At 46.9% G+C, this 24,203-nt stretch overlaps 1 protein-coding gene across 2 annotated transcripts in view; it reads left to right on the forward strand.

Moving 5' to 3' along the window:
• LOC121288817 (prostaglandin F2-alpha receptor-like) overlaps window positions 1-20,263 on the forward strand; it is a 33,750-nt gene extending 13,487 nt beyond the window's left edge. The window contains exon 3 of one of the 2 annotated variants that reach the window (XM_041207564.1): window positions 20,038-20,263. In XM_041207564.1, the coding sequence (XP_041063498.1) occupies window positions 20,038-20,175 (138 nt within the window). In that variant the 3' untranslated portion in view covers window positions 20,176-20,263. Of the gene's footprint in view, window positions 1-8,430; window positions 11,437-20,037 lie in introns of those variants that run through there. The other variant, XM_041207563.1, reaches the window with a different exon arrangement.
• Window positions 20,264-24,203: the final 3,940 nt, after the last annotated feature.

Below are 24,203 nucleotides of genomic sequence, written 5' to 3' on the forward strand. Positions count from 1 at the left end.
GGGGGTGGGGGGCGCATGCACTGACAGCTCCCTGAAAGCAGAGAGCTGCCTAGTGGCGGGGGGGGGGGGGGGGGGGGGGGGGTGGGGGGTGCTAAAGAATTTTAAACCAATGAATAAAGTTGTTAAAAATCCATAAAAAATGCCCACACAGTGGACTCACTCGCCCTAACGTGTATATTTCAAAAATGCTGGCCAAAAATTTTTTAATTTTTAAACTTAATTATGGAAGCCTCATCCAGCCCGTCGATGAGGGTTCCTACAAAATCCCAAGGCTGCCAGCTGATTCGCCTGTCCCGTTTAACCATAACGCTGGACGGGCAGCAAGAAATACAGGTCGATTAATTGATTAATGGCTGTAATAGGCCTTTTAATTGCCGGTGGGCACACTGCTGACTCTGGCGCGTGCCCGCTGACTGAAATATCATGCCAGTGCGTGATGAGGTCGGGATGCTCGCCCGTCATCAGTGCACGCTATTTCACACTCGGGCGTGTCGGGTGTGAGGCCGCAGGCTGAGTGGAAAATGCTGCCTACACACACACACACACACACACACGCACACACTCTGTAACCTCCTCATAAGACCCTCCAAGATCTCTGTTTGCCCACAGTTCTGACCTCTTTCACATCCCCAACACTGGTGGCCTTGCCTTCAATTGCCTTACCTCCATCAACATTGAACTATCAACACAAAAACACAATACCTGGAAAAACTCAGCAGGTCTGGCAGCATCAGAAAACCTGCTGAGCTTTTCCAGCTGTTTTTGTTTTTGTTTTGGATTTCCAGCATCCACAGTTTTTTGCTTTGAACTATCAACATCCTGGGGGTTACCATTGACCAGAAACTGAGCTGAACTAGCCATATAAATACTGTGGCTACAAGAGCAGATCAGATGCTAGGAATCCGGCGGCGAGTAACTCACCTCCTAACTCCTCAAAGGCTATCCACCATCTACAAGGCACAAGTCAGGAGTGTGATGAAATTCCACTTGCCTGGATGAGTACAGCTCCAACAACACTCAAGAAGCTTGACATCATCCAGGACAAAGCACCCTCTTGATTGGCACCCCATCCACAAACATTCACTCCCTCCACCACTGACGCACAGTAACAGCAGTCTGTACCATCTACAAGATGCACTGCAGGAATTCACCAAGGGTCCTTCGACAGCACCTTCCAAACCCACGACCACTAACATCTAGAAGGACAAGGGCAGCAGACACATGGGAACACCACTACCTGGAAGTTCCCCTCCAAGCCACACACCATCCTGACTTGGAAATATATCGCCGTTCCTTCACTGTCGCTCGGTCAAAGTCCTGGAACTCTCTCCCTGGCAGCACGATGGGTTTACCTACACCACATGGACTGCAGCAGTTCAAGAAGGCAGCTCACCACCACCGTCTCAAGGGCAATTAGGGATGGGCAATAAATAAAAGCAAAAACCAAAAACAAAAATACCTGGAAAAACTCAGCAGGCCTGACAGCATCTGCAGAGAGGAATACAGTTAATGTTTCGAGTCCGAATGACTCAATAAATGCTGGCCCAGCCAGTGAAGCCCACACCCTGTTAATGAATTAAAAAATGCCCTGGAATTCCCTCAACTTCTCCAGGTGTCTACCTCATTCTTCCTTTCAGACACATTCCTTAAGACCTAATTCTTTGACCAAGCTTTTAATCATCTATTCTAATATCGTCATATGTAAGGCAGTGTTAAATTTTGTTTGATGAGGCTCCTGGGAAGCGCTTTATGCTGGCTTAAGTCACTTTGTTTCTTGCAGTAAAACAATAACTACTTCATTGGCTGGAAGGCGTTTTGAGATACCCTGAGGTCATGAAGAGTGCTATATAAATGCAAATCTCTTTTCCTTTACAAATGCTTTTTGTTGTTGACTTGCTGCTTTGCTGTCAAGTGGTTTAGCGATAGTTTGCTTGCCTCTAAGTCAATAGGTCATGCTCCATTGCAGAGACTTGGACAAATAATGTTGCCTGTCACTTCAGTGTACAGTGATGTTGCACTGTCATGGGTCTTATCCTTTGGATGAGACAATAACTTGAGACCCTGCCTTTGTGTTCAGTTGGCTATGAGAGATTCTGTGCCACCCTTTGCTTTGATCACTGTTTGTCCAACAACCAACACCCACAATTATTATTCATGGAACCTTGTTGTGCACAAATTGACTGCTGTGTTTTCCAGCTTTAAAACAGTGACTATATTTCATTAACTGACTATGATGCTGTACAGGTTGTCCTACTGGATGAATGAGCCAGAAGTAGGGGCCAATAGAACCAGTGAACATGCATCAAATTGCTGCAGAATTAGAATTCTCATTTGGTAGTACAGGACTTGAGCATTGCTGAAAAAAGAGACATGTCGAAGCTTTTATTCTTGCAATCATCAGGACACTTCATAAGAATACCAATATAAGGGTAAAACAACAATTTATACTGTATGAGAAGAGAGTGCTGATTGGTTGGCAAGTGGACTCTAATTGGTAGAGACATTGCCATAGAGAATCATTGGTATGTTCTCCATGGTAATGCCTCTACCAATCAGAGTCCAATTGCCAACCAATCTGCACTTTCTTCTTATACAGTATAAACTGTTGTTCCCTCTTATATTGGTATTCTTGCGAAGTGTCCTGATGAGTGCAAGACTAAAAGCTTAGACATGTCTCTTTTTTCAGCAAATATAATTATTTTTAAATAAATACTCCAAATAAAGGGTGTTATGAGTGAAGAGGCCACGAGTCTATCAAATCATAAAAATGTAGCTAGTTCACTAATGTTGTTTAGAGAAGGAAACCTGCTGCCCTTATCTGACCTGGTTTAATCCCACACCAAGATGGTTGATTCTTAGCTGTCTTATGGAATGGCTTAGAAGGTCACTTGCTTGTGTGAAAACCCTGCCAATGGTTCAAGAAGGCTCACCAGCTAAGAGCCCAATTAGAGATGGACAGTTCAGATGAGTTGGTAATGCCCACTTCCTGAGAGTAAATAAATAAACCAAACTTCATTGGCTGTGGAATGTTTTTAGGACATTTAGAGAAGGAAGGACTTAAATTCATATAGCACCTATAAAGACCTAAGGATGTTCCAAAGCCAAGGACATGCTTTTGAAGTGCAAATCTAGTAGCCAATTTGTGCATGGCAAGATTCCACAAACAGCAACGAGATAATTGATAATGTGTTTCATGTCCATCTTAAAATGTGCTGCCCGTAACTGGACACCATGCGCCAGCTCAGGCTGAGTTTGGAAGAATGAGAGGTGTTTCAATTGGAACATATAAAATTCTTCAGGTGCACAACAGGGTAGATGCAGAGAAAATTTTCTCCTTGGCCAGGGAATCTATAACTCAGGTTCACGACCTCAGTATAAGTGGTCGGCCATTTACATTTGAGATGAAGGAAGCTTATTTGATTCAAAGGATTGTGAATCTTCAGAACCCAGAGAACTGTGGGAGCTCAGTCAATGAGCGTATTCAAGGCAGCAATCGATAGAGCTTTGGGTTCTAACGGGATTAGGGGATAGGGGGACACTATGGGGAAGATGGAATTGAGGCCGAAGATAAGCCCATGATCTTGCCGAATGGTAGTCCAGATTTGAAGGGCCAAATGGCCTTATCCAACTCCTATGTCTTACATTCTTATGGTTTTAGATGAGGCGATTGAGGGGTAGATATTAGGCAGGAAACTAGGAAATTCTACTACTCCTCGCTCCTGCCTCTGGGTCCAGAAGGCAGTGGGTTCAAGTTCTACTCCAGAGACATGGGCGCATAATCCAAGTTGACACTCCAGTGCAGGACTGAAGAATTGTTGCATTGGGTGGGCTGTTAAACTGAGGTCCCATCGGCCCTGTGAGGTGGACATAAAAGATCCTACACAGAACAACAGGGGAGTTCTCCCGGTGTAAAGGTCAACATTTACCCCTCAGCCAACTTCACTTGTTATTATGGTCAGTATTATGTTGCTGGTTGTGGGAGTTTGTTGCATTCCAAAAGTAGCCACGCTTCAAAAAGTATTCCATTGGCTGAATAGCACTTTGGGATGTCCTAAGATTATGAAAGGGGCTATGTTAATGCAAGTTCTTTCTGTCAGGAAGACAGCACCTCCAACATCGCAGCACACCCTAGGTACTGCAGCGGTGCGTCATTCTTTGCTCAGGTCTACTCATGGACTCAAGTTGTGGAAGTGATCAAATCAAACGCTGCATAGATTTTCAGAAACAGACTTCTTAAACCTAACAAGTGCAGATTCTTTATGCTATCTTTGTTTTTAAAAAATAGATTATAACCTCTGCTAAATAAGTAGATAAACAAATGCCACTGAAATGCTCGTTGCACATTTTAGTCTTGTGTGCTGATGTATGAAAAAGGGTTTTTCTGGTTGTTGTACATCATAAGTTTATATCTAGGTAGGAAATAGGTGAATTCACAACTTCCAACTTGTACTCTGAATCCAGATTCCGACCTAACCCTGTCCGTGTGGGGTAATAAGATCAAGGTTCACTTCTCGGTTACAACTCAGTGTTCTTTCAATTATTTATTTATTGTACCACAGATAACACACAAACATCAGAACACTGTTCCCTTTAATTTCAAACAATACTCACTTATCCTCTCTCTAACTCCCTTCAAATTCAAACAGCACCCACATACGCTGTTTACCTTGTCTCATTTCAAACAGTACTCATGCTGATGTCACTCAGGGGAGGTGTTGCATAATGGTATTGACACTGGTCTAGTAACCTAGTAGGCCCAGGCTAATGTCCCCCTGGAGACAGGGGTTCTAACTCCCATCAAAGCAGCTGCTAGGAATTTGAATTCAATTAATCAAATCTGGAATTGAAAGCTAGTCTCAGTATTGGTGACTATGACAGCTAACATCAATTGTCATTTTAAAAAAACCCACCTGGTTCATTTGCTATTCATAGCTGGCCTACAAGTGACTCCAGATCCAGTGCAATGCAATGTCATTGTCCCTTATCTACCCTCTGAAGGGCAATTAGGGATGGGCAGCAAATGCTGGCCTTGCCAGTGGTGCCCAGATCCCCATGAAAGAAACTGAGGGAACATGTTCCTGTCTGTGTGGATGGTCAATCCTCCCTGTGGTCATCTTGCAAGTTGCTCCGTCTGTCCCTAAATGCATGCCTCCTACAGTATAAAGATCTGTGGTAATGATTGGCGCAACCTCCCTCTTTTGATTGTAACATCTTAATCTTGCCTGTTTCTACAAAGTGCTGGGGGAAATGGTGGTGTCGTGTGGTAATATCCCTGAGCTAGTAATCTAAAGGCAAACTGCCTTTGGATTATCTCATCCAAAAGATGGCACCTCCAGCAATACAGCACTCCCTCAGCACTGCACTGATGTGTCGGCCTAACTCAGCTCTATTGAGGATGGGGCTTGAAACCATGACCTATAAACCCAGAGGTGAAAGTGCTACCACTGAAACAAAGCCGACACCACTAAATTAATCAATTATTCTTCAGGTAGGGAATCCATGGCTTTCTCATTTATTTTAATTTCTAGTCTTCAATGGATCATTTTTTAATTTGTTTTGAGTGTGTTGCACCTGCAAGGCCGCATTTCTCGATCATCTCTAGTTAGCATGGGATGGTGGGGCTGGGCTGCCTTCTTGACCCATTGGCCTCAGTTTTATTTGAGCTCCTTGGTGCCATACTTGGTCCGATGGTGTTTCGACCCTGAGAGTGGGCACGCTCACCCCTCATCTGATATTTAACACTTGTGCCCATATCTGCATCAAGGCTGCAATGATGCCTGGAGGCACATAGTTATGGTGGAGCCTAAACTGAGCATTGGCAAGTCATTGGTGAATAGTTGTTGCCTTTATGGCATGACTTCAATATCACTTTACTGAGAAGAGGTTGATTGTTCAATTATTCATTGGTTTAGGTATTTCCTGTTTCTGTGTCTCAGTTTATTTTTGTTTTAAGGCTTTCTGGTTTGTTTTTTATACATGATCTGTGAATCTGAGCCAGCCTGTGTTCAGTTGTTGCTTATCGATGCAGTCGAAGCATTTTATCTATTTTCAATCCGGTTTAAAGTTATTGGACATGTTGCTGATCTGTGGTAGCTAGGGCCTGAGAATACAAGACGTGTTGCTTAGGGAAACAACAACAACAGCTTGCATTTGCCTAGCAACTTTAATGAAGTAAAACCTCCCGAATGCACTTCACAGGAGTGTTTTCAGGTAAAAATTGGCACCTAGCCACATAAGGAGATATTAGGCCAGGTGACCGAAAGCTCAGTCAATGAGGTAGGTTTAAAAGAGTGCCACAGGGAGGGTATTCCACAGCCTAGGGGCTAGGTAGCTGGAGGCAAGTCACCTATAATTGGGCGATAGAAATCAGGGATGCTCAAGAGACCAAGAGAATTGGAGGAGTGCAGATATCTCGGAGGGTTGTGGGGCTAGAAGGAGGTACAGAGATAGGGACTGGGATTACAGGATGCTGGTGGACCCCAGCGGCTGACCAGAGAGTCGGAGTGGTATGAGTGTGCGAGGCAATCGTTCCTCTGCCGGTCATGGAAGCCCCGACTGAACCTTGTATTATTCAGGCAGTTAATTGCCTACCATCGTGGCTTCTGCCCCTTGAAGGTAGGATGCGCCACCCCCAAGTCAATCAGGAGAGATAGCCACCCCTAGAACTGCAGCGAGTCCTGACCAGCCAGCACTGAGGAGGCCCCAGGGGGAGGCAAGTGAGACTGGGTTCACTGGAACGGATCGGTTGTGAGAGCAGGTGTTTGCGGAAGGGTGATGGGGTCGGGTGCTGCCAGGGTTGGGGAGGGGGAGGAGGAATTCTTTCAGCAGGGGCTGTCCTTGCTGCTGGGAGGGGCTGTTGGTGGCCTGTGGGTCATAAGGTGCTCGATCACAAGGGCCCCCCTCAACCCCGAGGCCCCAGGGAAGCGTCTTCATATGCAGAGGCAAAAAAACCTATATTTATATAGAGCCTTTCAAAATCTCATGATGACCTGGTGGTCTCCCCACGTGAAAAATAAAATGTGGCAGGAAGAGGTCCTTACTTGACCACCCAAGGGCCTCAATTGGCTCAAGGTCGATCGGGTCATCTGCCACCCACTCACCACTGACAGATCGCCACAGTGGCGAGAGGGTAAAAGGCATGACATGCCCTACCGCCTCGCTCAATTTTATGGTCCACCTTGTCTCCCTGCACAGTCCTTGGGATCCCTTAAAATTCTAGCCTGTACTAGGTGAAGTCCTTTTGGAAGCACCTTCAATATCCCCTCCAGTGGTTCTCATTGTAAATTTTAAAACTCTGGCTGCTCCAGTTCTGCAGGTTCTGAGACACCTGCTCCATTGTTTAAGCTCATCACAGGAGAACAAAGAATGTTTCTGCGTCAATATTTATACTAATCTGGTAGGTGTTACCTCTTTCATGGTTCCCTCAAACAATTGGAACAATATTTGTTTGTATATTGGTATTAGGAGCCAATCACTGATGCATGAATCATGAAAAATTGTTATGTAGATACAGCAATTCATTAGAAAGAATACTGGGTTTTATTGCAAGGGGAATGGGGTATGTAAATATGGAAGTCTTGCTATAATCGTACAAGTGTTTGGTGAGACCAGAACGAGAATATTGCATACAATTTTGGTCTCCTTATCTAAGGAAGGATATATTTGCATTGGAGGTAGTTCAGAGAAGGTTAACTCAGCGGTTCCTGGGATGAAAAGATTTGTCTCATGAGGAAAGGTTGAGCAGGTTGGGCCTATACTCATTGAAGTTTAGAAAGTAGAGGTGATCTTATTGAAACATAAGATTCTGAGGGGACTTGACATTAGGCACGGGGAAGATGTTTCTCCTCTGGGGGAAATATAAAATGGGAGGGCACAGTTGCAGAATAGGGGGCCTCCCATTTAAGATGGGGATGAGGAGGAAATTCTTCTTTCAGAGGATCATTGGTCTTGGAATTCTCATCTCCAGCGAGCATTGGAGGCTGGGTCATTGAATAGATTCAAGGCTGAGTTAGGCAGATTTTTGCTCGATAAAGGAGTGAAGGATTATGGGGGACAGCTAGGAAAGTGGAGTTAAGGCCACAATCAAATCTCCTGTGATTGTATTCAATGGTGGATCAGGCTCAAGGGGCTGTATGGCCTACTCCTGCTCCTATTTCTTATGTTCTTGTGTCACTGACAGGCTGTGGAGTTCACAGCAGGTGGTGAAACCTTGAATTTCTGGTTCCCTACAACTGCAGCTGGTCAATAAGTAAAAATTCCTCCCATAATATTCCAAACTGTGATTTCAAAAGCCCTCAGTTTAATATAAATGTTTGAGAATTTTAAATGCCTGCTAGAGGGGTGGAACTGAGACGCACAGCTGAACATGAATCATTGTTGCTGTTGATAAATAACCTTTCCTTGGGTGCCTCTTCTTTCTGTTTCATGCAGGTAATCGTGGCAAGGATAGGCAGCTTAAATGCGGGCCGACCAGTGATCACTTCACTTCTGTTCAGCGTTCGACTGGCAACCTGGAATCAGATCTTAGATCCCTGGGTTTATATCCTGCTTCGCAAATCGGTTTTGAGGAGGATTTGGAAACTTACTCACCTTTGCATGGGAAAGCCAGACATCCGGCTCCACAGTTGGAACTGTAGCTCACTCCAAAGCACAATTAAGACAGCTGCCATGGAAAGATCGATATCTACTGCTAAAAGACAGTCACAGATTGCCAGAATAAATGAAAGCCAGTGATAGTTTATTGGTTTTATGCATGTGCTATACCAGGATTGTCTAAGCTATAACTGGTAGGCTGCATGGGACCTACAAACTCAACCGTTAAGACAGCTGGGCCCCATTTGCGCTTATACGTTTTACTTGCTGTGTTGCCCTACTTGAAATTTGTGGGCCTGGAAGTTTGGGAAAGGCTGATTAGTATAAACTGCAAATCAGAACAGCAAAATCTGTTAGTAAAGGCCACTTAAGATGCATTCAAATCAGCAGAAACATTGATTCACATTTTATAAGTGGCCCATGGAGTTATGAGATGTGTACCTAGAGGTTCATGAAGATAACAATGTTGGACACCCCTGTGATTTTTAATTATGTTGTGTATTTGCACAGTTGGAAATAATACATTGCAAGTTTTCATATTGGCAGCTTGAGACAATATATATGGGCTGTCTTTGCCAATTGTTCTCCATAAACTCTATAAGCACTTTTGTATTGGTACTAGGGTTCTGGGAGAGAAATCTTCAAACAGAAATCTCTGGACATCATTGCTGGTTTCTGTTGAAAAGTAATGGCACAGGGAGCTAGCATTGGGCTCGATGGGCTGAATGACCTCCTTCTGTGCTATGACCATTCAATATTCTGTGCTTTGTCACATTCATACAACTTTCTGACATACTCCATAACTAATGGAATAGTTTTGAAACTATATAGATAGACACATCAGCCAATCACCCACAGAAAGGTCCCATTGGTGGCAATTCAATGAATAACCAATTAATCTGTTTTGGTGCTGTTGGTTAAGGGAAGGACATTGATCATGACATTGGAAGAACTCGCCTGCTTTTCTTCAAACAGTGCCATGGGATCTATTACATCCATCTGAACGGATGGATGCAGCTTCAGTTTAATGTGCAAAACCTATTCCCCTGTCAATGCAGCATTCCACAGGTATTGCACAACAGCTTTATCTGCTCATGTCCTGGAGTGGGGCATGAACCCAAAACAAGCAAACATTGCTAGATAGCAAAGGCCCACCCAGTTCGCCTTCTACCATCTAGTAGTCGCATAACGCTGGAGATGTTCTCTAAACAATCTCTAGCAATGAGTCTACAACAGACCTGGGCATGAGGTGAGAAAACCCCTTGATGATGAAGAGCTTTGAGAGCCATAGGTCCAAAGTCGCCTTGTCTTCCCAAGCATGCTACATGCACCTCAGATTGTGCGTGTCTTAGATTGCTCATAACCTCTTCACTCAGAGGTGAGAGCTCTCCCTTTGCCTACTGCTGACTGTAGGACAAAGCCTGGGCTTACTGTGCCTCCATGTTAGCATCCAAGTCAGGCACACAGACAAGCCTCCTTAATATTATATAGCACTAAACAGCCACCGATGTTGGTGGTTGACATCACGTGGTACACCCAGGTGGTGTTTGGTTGCAATGGTTGCCAAGCAGTCATCGAGGATCAACACCCTGAGGGCTGCACAGGTTTGGAAGCCACAAAGCTGCCAAAGGCCAGGGTTCATAACCTAACAAAGAAATCAGTGCTTCCTGAGAAGACTATTGGGCAGAGAGGAAACAAGAGGGAGAAAGAGCAAAAAAAAAATCCTGTAGTTTAAACAGTTGTGAAGAATGAAGGAAAGTCAACCAGCTGAGGAGCTTTAAGGAGGAGTCTTCGTGTCCGTAAGAAAATCACTGTCAATTTACCCACAGGTTTCTGATACGTCTGGGACCTTGGGATAAATATTTCCCAGGACAGCAGGAAGAACCCCGATGCTCCCCTTCAAAATAGTGTTGTGAGGTATTTTACACCCACCTGAGAGGGCAGACTGGGCCTAGGTTTAAATTCTCATCCAAAAGACAGCACCTCCAACAGTGCAGCGCTCCCACAGTGTTGCAATGGAGTGTCAGCTTAGATTTTGTACTCAACTCTCTGGAGTGGGACAGAAACCAGAACCTTCTGACCCAGAAGCCAGTACTACAGGCTGACCCAGATTGAAAGCCATGCGCAGTCTGAGCAGGCGGTCAATTTGCTACGGGCACGCTTCACTCTCCTAGAGCCAACCGATTTCCCCTCCAATGCTTCTATATTGTGGGGAGGTGATGGCGTAGTGGTACTGTTGCTGAACTAGTAATCCAGAGGACCTCCCCCCCGGCTCTGCCCCCCACAAAAATAGTGTTCTGGGGACCTGGGTTCAAGCCCCACCATGGCACAAAGTGGAATTTGAATTCAGTAAAATTCTGGAAATTAAAATTTAAAAATGACTATGAAACCATTTTCGATTGATGTAAAAACCCACCTGGTTCACTAATGTCCTTTAGGGAGGGACATTTGCTGCTCTTGCATATGACTCCCGATCCACAGCAATGTGGTTGACTTTTTAAAAAAATGCCCTCTGAACAAGGGCAACTAGGGATGGGCAATAAATGATAGCCTAGCCAGTGACGCCCACATCCCATGAATGAATAAAAAAAAAGTATAGAGGGCTAATGCGAATTCATTTTTTAATATTAAATTTGTTGATATCGTAAATGTTTCAAATATATTTCTGTTCATATTGCCCCCTGCCCCTCGAGAATGTTGCACACAATGAAAATGTATTTCCAAATTGTCTGGAAAGCATCAACAGATTGTCTACTCCTGTCTTTATAGCCTTGCATACCTGTCTATCATTTCTTCACCTGAGTGCAATATGTACTGACAGAAAGATTACATGAATGAGATGGTAATCATTATTAATTCATACCAATTTTGTCTGCTCTTACCTGATTCTTGCTGGGGTATGGCCCCTTCTCCCTCTCTGGTTTCGAAACTCCTGACCCCCAGATTCCCACCACCCCCCCACTCCTCCCCCACACCCCCCCAAGTACCTCCCCCAAGTGGCCAGTCTTGAAGTGTGAGCCAGTAAAGTGGGCACAATTGTTACCTTCATCATTTCAATGCAAAATAGGCAGAGTAGATTGTCTATCCATTATAGAACTGTTATATTTCCAGAGCAATGAAAAACAGGTGGTACTATACTGGGTGAATAACATACCGGGTGGATACTCTACCAGGTGGGTACTACACTGGGTGGTTACTATACCAGGTGGGTACTTTACCAGGTGGGTACTATACTGGGTGAATAATATACCGGGTGGATACTATACCAGGTGGGTACTACACTGGGTGGTTACTATACCAGGTGGGTACTTTACCAGGTGGGTACTATACTGGGTGAATAATATACCGGGTGGATACTCTACCAGGTGGGTACTACACTGGGTGGTTACTATACCAGGTGGGTACTTTACCAGGTGGGTACTATACTGGGTGAATAATATACCGGGTGGATACTCTACCAGGTGGGTACTACACTGGGTGGTTACTATACCAGGTGGGTACTTTACCAGGTGGGTACTATACTGGGTGGTTACTATACCAGGTGGATACTATACTGGGTGGGTACTATACCAGGTGGGTACTATACTGGGTGGTTACTATACCAGGTGGATACTATACTGGGTGGATACTATACCAGGTGGATACTATACCAGGTGGGTACTATACCAGGTGGGTACTATACTGGGTGGATACTATACCAGGTGGATACTATACCAGGTGGGTACTATACCAGGTGGATACTATACTGGGTGGTTACTATACCAGGTGGATACTATACTGGGTGGATACTATACTGGGTGGTTACTATACCAGGTGGGTACTATACTGGGTGGATACTATACCAGGTGGATACTATACCGGGTGGATACTATACCGGGTGGATACTATACCAGGTGGGTACTATACTGGGTGGATACTATACCAGGTGGATACTATACCGGGTGGATACTATACCGGGTGGATACTATACCGGGTGGATACTATACCAGGTGGGTACTATACTGGGTGGATACTATACCAGGTGGATACTATACCGGGTGGATACTATACTGGGTGGGTACTATACTGGGTGGATACTATACCAGGTGGATACTATACCGGGTGGATACTATACCAGGTGGATACTATACCGGGTGGACACTATACCGGGTGGATACTATACCAGGTGGGTACTATACGAGGCGGGCACTATACCGGTTGGATACTATACTGGGCGGATGCTATACCAGGAAGAACTATACCAGATGGATACTATACTGGGTGGATACTACAATGGACAGTAATTATTAGAACCATAGAACCATAGAAAAGTTATAGCACAGAAGGAGGCCATTCGGTCGATCTTGTCCATGCCAGCCCGAGGACACCCAGGTGCCCTTTATAATCCCACCTTCCTGCACCCGGCCCCTAGCCCTGCAGCTTATAGCACTTTAGGTGCAGATCCAGGTATTTTTTAAAAGATTTTAAAGTTTCTGCCTCTACCACCAACTTGGGCAGCGAATTCCAGACATCCACTACCGTCTCCGTAAAAAAGTTCTTCCTCATGTCCCCCCTATTCCTTCTGCCACTTATCTTGAATCTATGTCCCCTGGTTCTAGAATTCTCCACCAGGGGAAACAATTTTATCCTGTCCACTCTATCTATTCCCCTTGTAATTTTGTGCACCTCAGTCAAGTCACCTCTCAGCCTTCTTTGTTCTAAGGAAAATAACCCCAGCCTAGCCAATCTCTCCTCATAGCTACACTTTTCTAATCCCTGGCAACATTCTTGTAAACCCCCTCTGCACTCTCTCCAGAGCTATTACGTCCTTCCTGTAATGTGGTGACTAGAACTGCACACAATACTCCAGTTGTGGCCTCACCAGTGTTTTATACAATTCCAACATTATATCCTTACTTTTATATTCTATATCTCTGCCAATGAAGGAGAGCATTCCATATGCCTTCTTTACAACCTTGTCTACTTGAACTGCTGCCTCCAGGGCCCTGTGTACTTGTACGCCAAGATCTCTCACTTCATCTACCCCTCTTAGTATATTCCCATTTATTATGTAATCCCTGTAACTGTTTGACATCCCTAAATGTATGACCTCACATTTCTCTATGTTAAAATCCATCTGCCACTTTACAGCCCACCCCACCAACCCATCTATTCCAGGCAGTTACTATACTGGGCGGGTACTATACCAGGTGGTACTATACTGGGTGGATACTGTACTTGGTGGGTAGTATACCAAGCAGGTACCATACCTGGTGGATACTATACCGGCCATGTAACTATACCAGGCGGGTGCTATACCGGGCTGCAACAATACCAGGTGGTACTATACTGGGTGGATACTATACTGGGCAGTTACTATACCAGGTGGGTGCTATACCAGATGGGTTCTGTATCAGATGGATACTATACTGGGTGGATTCTATGCGGGCAGGTATTATTCCAGGAAGGTACTATACCAGGCAGGCACTATACCAGGCGGCACTATGCTGGGTAGATACTATGTCAGGTGATACTATACCAGGCAGGTATTATACTGGGCGGGTACTACACAAAGTAGGCATCCACCCAGTTATTTCATTGCTCAAAGAATGAAAGTGACAGTTTCTCCCAGTGAGTTTCCACACTGCAGCTAACTTCCAACCTGACATCATTTGACAAGAGATTTACTCGAGTGATTTACTCGAGGGACTAAAATGTTAAAAGGATTTAGCAGTGCAGGTACAGTGGATCTGTTTCTTCTGGTCGAGGAATCAAGAATGAGGGGAGATAATCTTTAAATTAGAGCTGGACCATTTAAGCCCAGAAGGAAAAAGCCGTTGTAACCAGGTCACAACGTAACCGGAATAACTGGCATGTCCCTGGGGTCAACCGGAACAACCACAAACCAACCAGAAAGCAACACGAAGCCAAACCAGAACCCATTTTGCCTCCAATTTTTCAGCCGCATTTAATTGGCCAGGTCCAGTTGTGATTAAGGAGCAGTTAACTTGAACTGGGGATAAGCTGAAGTTGGGCCTGCCTCTCATCCTGCTTCATTAGGGCCACACTGAGACTCAGGGACACTGAACAATTATCAGCCTCATACCTACAGGGAATGGGACTGATGTTTAATCTGCAATAGTTCATGGGCTTGAAAAATGCCCATTCCCAAAATGGAAATCCACTGGGCCGTAACTTCTACGACTGGTAATCAGTGTCGTTTGGATTGGGTTGGGTCAGATCGGGGCTGGGGGTGTGGTGGTTGGAATCAGAGATTGGGGGGTGGACTGTTAAGGACGTGTGAGGCCTCAGGGGGTGTCAGACTTCGGGGGTGTTTGTGGGTGGGGGTGGTCTGACCTCGTGGGTGGGAGGTTTCAGACTTCAGTGGGTGGGGATGTGGTGGGGGTCGGAACTCGGTGGGGTATGGGTGGGATCGGACCTCGGATGGGTGTGGGGGGGTAGGTGGGGGAAGTGGGGCCTCAGAGGGATGGGGGGTTCGGGACTCAGGGAGTGGGTGGGTGGGTAGGTGTGGAGGGATGGGGAGTGGGGACTTGGAGGGGTGGGGGGGCATGGAGGGTCAGATCTTGGGTGGGATGGTTGTGGGAGGGACCTGGGTGGGGTTGGGGTGAGTGGACATGGGGGGGCGTTGGGGCAGGTTGGACCCCATTGGGGGAGTGTTGGGGGGATTGGACCTCAGGGAGGTTTGGACCTAGTTGGGGGGTGGGGGTGGGGGAGGTAGGGTGTTCAGGACTCAGCGGAGGTGGGGGCGGGGTGGTGGTTGAGGGTGTCAGAACTCGGTGGGGAGGTTGGAGGTTGGGGGTCAGGGGTCAGACTTCGGTTTGGGGGGGTGGGTTGTACCTTATGGGCGGGGGTGGAGGGGGTCATACTAACATACAAACATATGAACTAGGAGCATGAGTAGGCCACCTTGCCTCTCGAGTCTGATCCACTATTCAATGAGATCATGGCTGACCTGATTGTAACTTCAACACCACATTCCTGCTTACCCCCAATAACCTTTCACCCCCTTGTTAGTCAAGAATCAATCCAGCTCTGCCTTAAAGATATTCAAAGACTATGCTTCCACTGCCTTTTGAGGAAGGGAGTTCCAAACACATTCAACACTCAGAAAAAAATTCACCTCATCTCCATCTTAAGTGAGCAACCCCTTATTTTCCAATAGTGACCCCTAGTTCCAGATTCTTCCACAAGTGGAAACATCCTCTCCACATCCACCCTGTCAAGACCCCCTCAGGAGTGCAGAGGGGCCAGGTAGGGTCAGGTCTGCAGGAAGTAGTTCAGACCTCGGGATGGGGCGGGTTGGGTCTTGAGTGGGGGCAGGTCGAGATGGGTATGTGGAGGGGGGAGTGGGGTGGGGTCGGATCGGGCCGGGGGATGTCAGGTTGGGTCATGGGGAGCGGGGTGGGGGGAGGGTGTTGGGTTCGGAACTTGGGCGGGTGTGGGGGTAAGAGTCGGGCTGCGGAGGTTTGGGGGTTTGTCGGGAGTCCCGTGCGGCTAGGAGGAACCCCATGGCGGGGGACTGGGGGTTGGGTGGGGCCTACTGCGGGGGTTGGTTAGTCGGGGGTTGGGGAGTCCCCTGCGGGTTTGGGGGTATTGGGGGAAACCCGTGGGAGGGTGGGGGTTGGGGGCTATGGCCGGGGGTGGGGAGGGGCATCTAGTGGGGGATCAGGTGGTTGGTCTGGGCCTTTACAATAATTATCTGGGAGTTAGAAGAGCTTTTAGATCTTCTAACTTCTTCTGAGTAACTATTGGTGTATCCCTGTCACAAGCATCTGAAGTTTGTATTTAAATCGCATTTTCAGATGGCTCCCAGTGCAGAGCAGTTACCCAAAGGGACATTGGCACTTCTGGGGGTTCGCTATGCAATTACTGGGAACTTCCAAAGGAATCCCCCAGCGCATCTTTGGGGTGACCTCCCAATCCGATGCTGGGGAGCTCGGAAGTTATGGCCCTATTAATATATGAGTGTTCATTAATTGCTCCATTTTCGATTGTTTTTTCTGCACACAGCAGAGTTACACGGGCAACGTGACAATATATGGATAATTTCCAAGTGATGAACCGTCACAAAGATACAGGAAATAGGGAGGGATGTGGCTGAAACCATGTCCGCCTGGACCAGGAGGGGGAGGAGGTGGCGTAGAGGAAGAGGAGGAGGAAGTGGGGGAGAGGGAGAGGAGGAGCAGGTGGAGGAGGGGGAGAGGAGGAGGAAGTGGAGGAGAGGAAGAGAATGAGGGGGTGGAAGAGAGGAAGAGGAGGAGGTGGAGGAAGAGGAGGAGGTGGAGGTGGAGGAGAGGAAGAGGAGGGGGTGGAGGAGAGGAAGAGGAGGAGGTGGAGGAGAGGAAGAGGAGGGGGTGGAGGAGAGGAAGAGGAGGAGGTGGAGGAGAGGAAGAGGAGGAGGAGGTGGAGGAGAGGATGTGGAGGAGGAGGTGGAGGAGAGGATGTGGAGGAGGAGGTGGAGGAGAGGAAGAGGAGGAGGAGGTGGAGGAGAGGAAGAGGAGGAGGTGGAGGAGAGGAAGAGGAGGAGGTGGAGGATGAGGAGGAGGTGGAGGAGAGGAAGAGGAGGAGGAGGTGGAGGAGAGGAAGAGGAGGAGGTGGAGGAGAGGAAGAGGAGGAGGTGGAGGATGAGGAGGAGGTGGAGGAGAGGAAGAGGAGGAGGAGGTGGAGGAGAGGAAGAGGAGGAGGTGGAGGATGAGGAGGAGGTGGAGGAGAGGAAGAGGAGGAGGAGGTGGAGGAGAGGAAGAGGAGGAGGTGGAGGAGAGGAAGAGGAGGAGGAGGTGGAGGAGAGGAAGAGGAGGAGGTGGAGGCGAGGAAGAGGAGGAGGTGGAGGATGAGGAGGAGGTGGAGGAGAGGAAGAGGAGGAGGTGGAGGATGAGGAGGAGGTGGAGGAGAGGAAGAGGAGGAGGTGGAAGAGAGGAAGAGGAGGAGGTGGAGGATGAGGAGAAGGTGGAGGAGAGGAAGAGGAGGAGGAGGTGGAGGAGAGGAAGAGGAGGAGGTGGAGGATGAGGAGGAGGTGGAGGAGAGGAAGAGGAGGAGGAGGTGGAGGAGAGGAAGAGGAGGAGGTGGAGGAGAGGAAGAGGAGGAGGTGGAGGATGAGGAGGAGGAGGAGGGTTAGAAGAGAGGAAGAGGAGGGGGTGGAGGAGAGGAAGAGGAGGAGGTGGAGGAGAGGAAGAGGAGGGGGTGGAGGAGAGGAAGAAGAGGAGGAGGTGGAGGAGAGGAAGAGGGGGAGGAGGTGGAGAGGAAGAGGAAGAGGTGGAGGAGAGGAAGAGGAGGAGGTGGAGGATGAGGAGGAGGTGGAGGAGAGGAAGAGGAGGAGGTGGAGGATGAGGAGGAGGGTTAGAAGAGAGGAAGAGGAGGGGTGGAGGAGAGGAAGAGGAGGAGGTGGAGGATGAGGAGGAGGAGGAGGGTTAGAAGAGAGGAAGAGGAGGGGTGGAGGAGAGGAAGAGGAGGAGGTGGAGGAGAGGAAGAGGAGGAGATGGAGGAGAGGAAGAAGAGGAGGAGGTGGAGGAGAGGAAGAGGAGAAGATGGAGGAGAGGAAGAAGAGGAGGAGGTGGAGGAGAGGAAGAGGAGAAGGTGGAGGAGAGGAAGAGGAGGAGATGGAGGAGAGGAAGAAGAGGAGGAGGTGGAGGAGAGGAAGAGGAGGAGATGGAGGAGAGGAAGAAGAGGAGGAGGTGGAGGAGAGGAAGAGGAGGAGATGGAGGAGAGGAAGAAGAGGAGGAGGTGGAGGAGAGGAAGAGGAGAAGGTGGAGGAGAGGAAGAAGAGGAGGGTTAGAAGAGAGGAAGAGGAGGGGATGGAGGAGCCAAATGAAAGACACCCCAGCGCTTGGATAAATGTCTCTTCGATGTGTGTGTGCTGCACCTGGACAGTCTCCCCCACCCACACCCACTTTTCCAGCTGCCAACAATTCAAAATACTCTGCCCAATAAAGCCAAGCATTTACATTTGAGCACAAAATGTGTCACCCTTTGCAGGCTGGCACGGTGGAGTGATATCATTGATTTTCCCTGTATGCACAGACCAGTTACACATACACAGATAGGTATCAGCGGCCACATTGAATTATAGATGGTCTCTGTCCATATACCAGTGATCAGGCTTGGCCTAAATAGCCAAGTGGCTATGGTACTGGGTTTGTAACCCCAAGATCAAGAGTTCAAATCTCACACTGGCAAACTATGAAATAATGTAACTTCATCTGAAACAGATGGAAACATGTTTGTACTCAAAAGAGTTACCAATTATCAGATCGGACAGGGTTAATCCCCTTGCCTGCTTCTGATGGTTATCGAATTGGGTGTTGTAGGGTGAACATATTTGAGTTGCAGTTTGGGAGTAATGAAAGGAGGTGTGTTAGCTCTGCCTTTATGCATACAATTGAGTAAGAAGGTTGCTTTATTACTCGGTAGAGGCTTTCCAGCCTCCAATATCATAATCCCTGCAGTTTTAAGCTGGTTTGATTGAAACTGCGAGGTGACAGGAGAAAGGCTTTCAAGAGTGACGACAAACAGCTCATCACCCCCAGAATGGAACTGAAACAGGGTGACATGACATAAGAGTTCCATATGGCAGCCCTTGTACCAACGTCATATCTCAATGCACAAAATTACAATCACGGGCTAGAAATAGACATGTCCTGAAAGGAAATGCATCATGGTTCCTGTTCTCACTTTTTTGTTTGTACAAAACAACATTATTTACCAACAGGATCGTTGGCAATGTACATTGAGAGCACGCTGAAATTGGCGATGTACATTGAGAGCACGCTGAAATCGGCGATGTACATTGAGAGCACGCTGATATTGGCAATGTACATTGAGAGCATGCTGAAATGTACACAAGTGATAGGAGCAATCCAGGCACCTGAAGCCTGCTCTGGAGTATACAATGCTGGGCTGGTCTCCAGCTCCAATATGTCAGACCAGTATTGTTCTTACATCATCTTTCCCCTGTCAGTCACTTTTTACTCATTCGATGTGGACATCACTGGCTGGGCCAACATTTTTTGCCCATCCTTCATTGTTCAGAGGGCATTTTAAGAGTCAACAACTGGAGTCACATCAGCAGATTTCCTTCTCTCCCTAAAGGACATTAGTGAGTCACATGGGTTTTTACAGCAATTGACAATGGTCTCATGGCTATCTTCAGACTTTTAACTAGATTTTTATTATTCAAATTCCACCATCTGCCATGGCAGGATTCGAACCTGTGTTCCCAGAGCATTATGTTGGGTGCCTGGATTATTAGTCCACTGACAAATGCCATTGCCTCCAAAAGGCACTGTGATGTCTGGCATTCCAAAACTTATTTTTAAATTTTTAAAAAAATGTCCTCTTATAATAAAAAATACTTTCAAATCTTATTTTACTTAGAGTGCTTTGAAAGCTAACAGAGCTAGTTGGGAAACGTGAAACATAATGTCTGTCTGCAATCTCCATTTTTTACAGTCACCCAAGAGGCATTGCTTAGAACTCTGGAGAGGTGCCTGTGCAAACCCTTCGATGTCAGTTATTTTCATCTTTGAATGGGGTATTTCGCTGGAGCAGCACCATTTTCAGAATCATTATGCAATGACGTGGAAGTGACAAAATCCAAAATACAGGCCTGAAAACACGCAAAGGGATAACGCCCTGGTTCTGCTTAGAAATCAGCCAATTGGTGAGCTGCACAGAAGATCACCACATCCTTGTCTATCCTGTACTGCACAAGTGTCACCTTCCCTATTAACACCATGGCTTATTTCAGACAAAGTGGCAACCTCCTGGGCGGTGAAAAATCAGGAAGCACTTTTTCACACAAAGGACAGTAGAAATCTCACCTCCAAGTAGACTGAAGGCACTGGGTGAATTGGAACTTTCAAGACTGAGATTTGGTTTTGGCCTGGGGAGAAAATGAGCAAAGGCGGGCGAATGAAGTCAATCAAATCAGCCATGAGCTAACTGAATGGTGGAGTAGGCTCGAAGGGCTGAGTGGCCTTCTTCTGTTCCCTTTTTTTATTCATTCACGGGATGTGGGCTTCGCTGGCTGGGCCAGCATTTATTGCCCATTCCTAATTGCCCGTGAGAAAGTGGGGGTGAGCTGCCTTCTTGAACCGCTGCAGTCCTTGTGCTGTAGGTACACCCACAGTGCTGTTAGGGAGTGAGTTCTAGGGTTCCCCATGTAACACACACTTTCTAGACTAAGGGGGTCCAGGGGAGACTGAGGGTGTCCAAGAGGGAGACTGAGGGTCTCCAGGGGGAGACTGAGGTTGTCCGGCGGGGTGACTGTTGGGACCAGGGCTAGACTGAGGGTGTCCTGGCGGTGAATGAGGGTGTCAAGGGGGAGACTGGGGGTGTCAAGTGTGGAAAACCCTCACTGACTTTTCTCCTCCCTAGATAAGTGAAGTGGAGTTGGCACAATGGGTAGCATTCCTAACTTAGATGCCAGCAGCTCTATGTTCAAGTCCCACCCCATGGCTTGATGGCTGAGGGAAAATGTGGTCAAATATGTTGATTATCAGCCAGCATGCTCTTCCAATACACACTAAGAGTGGGAGAGATTCCTGTTCAGGCATATGATGGAGAAAAAAAAACATTCATGGCTACAAGTTGTTTGCTGCCACAGCAACTTGGACTCCCTGAATGATTTATGACATACCATCTGATAAAGGATATTGAATCAGATTGAGGTGTCTCAATTGTTACCATGTGCTAAGAGAGACTGAGAGCTGAACTTCTGTGTGACATCAAGTGGAGGCTGGGTTTCCTCATCTGTCAGATCTTTGATACCTCAGCTGACATTTCTGGGAATCTATGTTCTTCAGCCTGAGGACTCTTGCCTCTGGTGTAACATGGATCCGAAGGCAGAAATGCCTTCAGAAGCTTTTCTGTTGATTCCCTGTGTGCTGTCCCTCAAAAAACACCCTAAGTATATCGCCGCTGTAGCAGCAGAGGCAGTGTTTTTATTTCCTGCTTTTTTATTCTTTCATGGGATGTGGGCCTCACTGGCAAGGCCAACATTTGTTGCCCACCCCTACTTGCCCTTGAACTGAGTGGCTTGGCCATTTCAGAGGCCAGTTAAGGGTCAACCACTTGCTGTGTGTCTGGAGTCACATGTAGGCCAGATCCAGCTAGGAATGGCAGATTTTATTCCCTACAGGACATTAGTTAGTAGGCATGTTTTATTTTTTTAAAAAAACAACAACCATTACTAAGACTAACTTTACAATTCCTGATACATTAATTGAATTTAAATTCTACCAACTGCTGTGGCAAGATTCAAAACCACGTACCCAGAGCTTTCAGCTGTGTGATATTACCACCAAACCACCATCTCCACTAACAGTTTTTCTGCTGATAAGTGAGCTGGTGACAAGGGAACCTTAACTTAGGATGTAGAATAAACATAAAGGATACACTTAACATGTTTTCAAGGAAAGGGTTAATGGAATATAGCCTGTGTTGCCATTAGTCAATTACACAAAGATTACAAAATAGAATAAAATGATGCAGCCCGTCCAGTTTATATGTTGGTGTTTATTCTCCACACAAACAGGAGTCTGAATCCCATATTCCCGCCTTCTTCCTATATTTCATTATTTCTCCTTCCTGACGCTTCTGCACTTTTCTTTGGAAGGTAGTGTGCAGTAATGGAAAGCTGTTCAAAACATCTGACAGGAGGGCGCCAATGCTCCTTCCAAGGCCTCAATCACCTTGATTTGATCCAATAGGCTGGTTAATACTTATGACAGGAAGGTTTTATGGGCAATTACAATCTGTATGCTGGCGGGGGTCTTGGGGGGCAAGCAAGACCCCCCCCCCACCGACCCGCCAAGACCACGGGATCTCTGCTAGATATCAGCCCTGAATTCTGAGCAGGATGTCTGTTAGAGCTGGACTACTGGACTATCTCGTACAGGTTCAAAACCTACAGCTTTCTGACCTCAAAGAGGGAATGGTATCCTTATCTCAGAGACTTCCTGCTAACATCCATCTTAACCTATTCTTAAGGATTGACAGGGGGTTATGAACTTCAACTTTACCTGTGCCCCACAATGGGAAGTAATGGGTCAGGCACCCACTGTACAACCCATTTGAGTTTTCCTTCCCTTCACTTTAACACTTCGATCACTAAAAATAGTGCTCCCCTTTACTGGGAATAGGAGGCTGGGAATCCTGCAAAGAGTATCTCACCTCCTGACTCCCCAAAGCCTTTCCACCCTCTACAAGGCACAAGTCAGGAGTGTGATGGAATAGTCCCCACTTGCCTGGATAAGTGCAGCTGCATCGACACTCAAAAAGCTTGACACTATCCAGGCCAAAGCAGCTCATTTGTTTGGCAACCCATCCACCAGCTTAAACATTCACTCCCTCCATCACTGACGCACAGTGGCAGCAGCGTGCACCATCTACAAGATGCAGTGCAGCAACTCACCAAGGCTCCTTTGACAGCACCTTCCAAACTGGCGACCTCTACCACCTAGAAGGGCAAGGACAGCAGATGCATGGGAACACAGCCACCTGCAAGTTCCCTCTATAGTAACAAAATGTATTGTCCCTCCCTCCTGTCAACCACTCATCATGTGATGCGATCAACCAATAGGATTATTGCACAGGGTAATCCTGTGGGCGGGGCTTCCGATGGAGAGATTGCGGCTAGTTTGAAAGCACTTCTACATGTCTCTTAAATTATGTTTAGTCTTTTCTTCACCAAACCTGCTGCTCCATAAAGTTATTACGTTTGGAGACGAGGGTAAAACCGACTTCCGCTGCGTACTTCACCCTGGTCGATGTGAGTAAAACAAATTTGAACAATGTATACCGGTCATGCCACTGTTTGGAATGATGCTAACATTGAAGATTTGAGTCAGTGTGGCGAGCGATTCATTGCTAACGAGTTTACTGCTGAAGGAAAATGTAAAGATATCCTGCTGAGCGCACGTGGAAGCAAAACATGCAACCTGATTCGAATAAAAACAGAAAATGCTGGAAAAGCTCAGCAGGCCTGACAGCATCTATAGAGAGAGAAACAGACTCAACATTTCAAATCCTCACAACTCTTCTTCACAGCTCTGAAGAGATGTCACGTGGACTTGAAATGTTAACTCTGCTTCTCGCTCCACAGATGCTGTCAGACCTTTGAGTTTTTCCAGCATTTTCTGTTTTTAATTTCATATTTCCAGCCTCTGCAGCATTTTGCTTTAACCTGATTCGAAACCTGATTGCCCCCAATGCACCCAGTTCTAAGTCATACAGTGAGTTAGTGGAACATCGTGAAATCGCACTTTCAGCCCAAACCATCTGTGATCGTTTGGCGCTTCAAGTTTAGTTGGAGAGTTTGTGCCCGCAGGAGAGTCCATTGCTTCCTTTGTGGGCGAATCTGAAAACCAGTTAACCGAATACTGTGAGTTTAGGGATTACCTCGAATGAAATGCTGCGGGGCAGGCTTGTGTGCGGAGTCAAAGACGATGTCATATAGCGTTGCTTGTTAGCCGAATGCGGTATCGATTTCAAGTGCGCCCTAGAGCTTTCTCTCGCTATGGAGAGTGCCATGGAAGACGCGCAAGCTTTGCAGTGTGTGGATAACAGCGCCCCGTACTCCATGTTGGGTGGGGGTTGGGGGGGGACCTGCCGCT

Source organism: Carcharodon carcharias, chromosome 16 (genome assembly GCF_017639515.1).
Source record: "Carcharodon carcharias isolate sCarCar2 chromosome 16, sCarCar2.pri, whole genome shotgun sequence".
NCBI classification, from domain to species: domain Eukaryota; kingdom Metazoa; phylum Chordata; class Chondrichthyes; order Lamniformes; family Lamnidae; genus Carcharodon; species Carcharodon carcharias.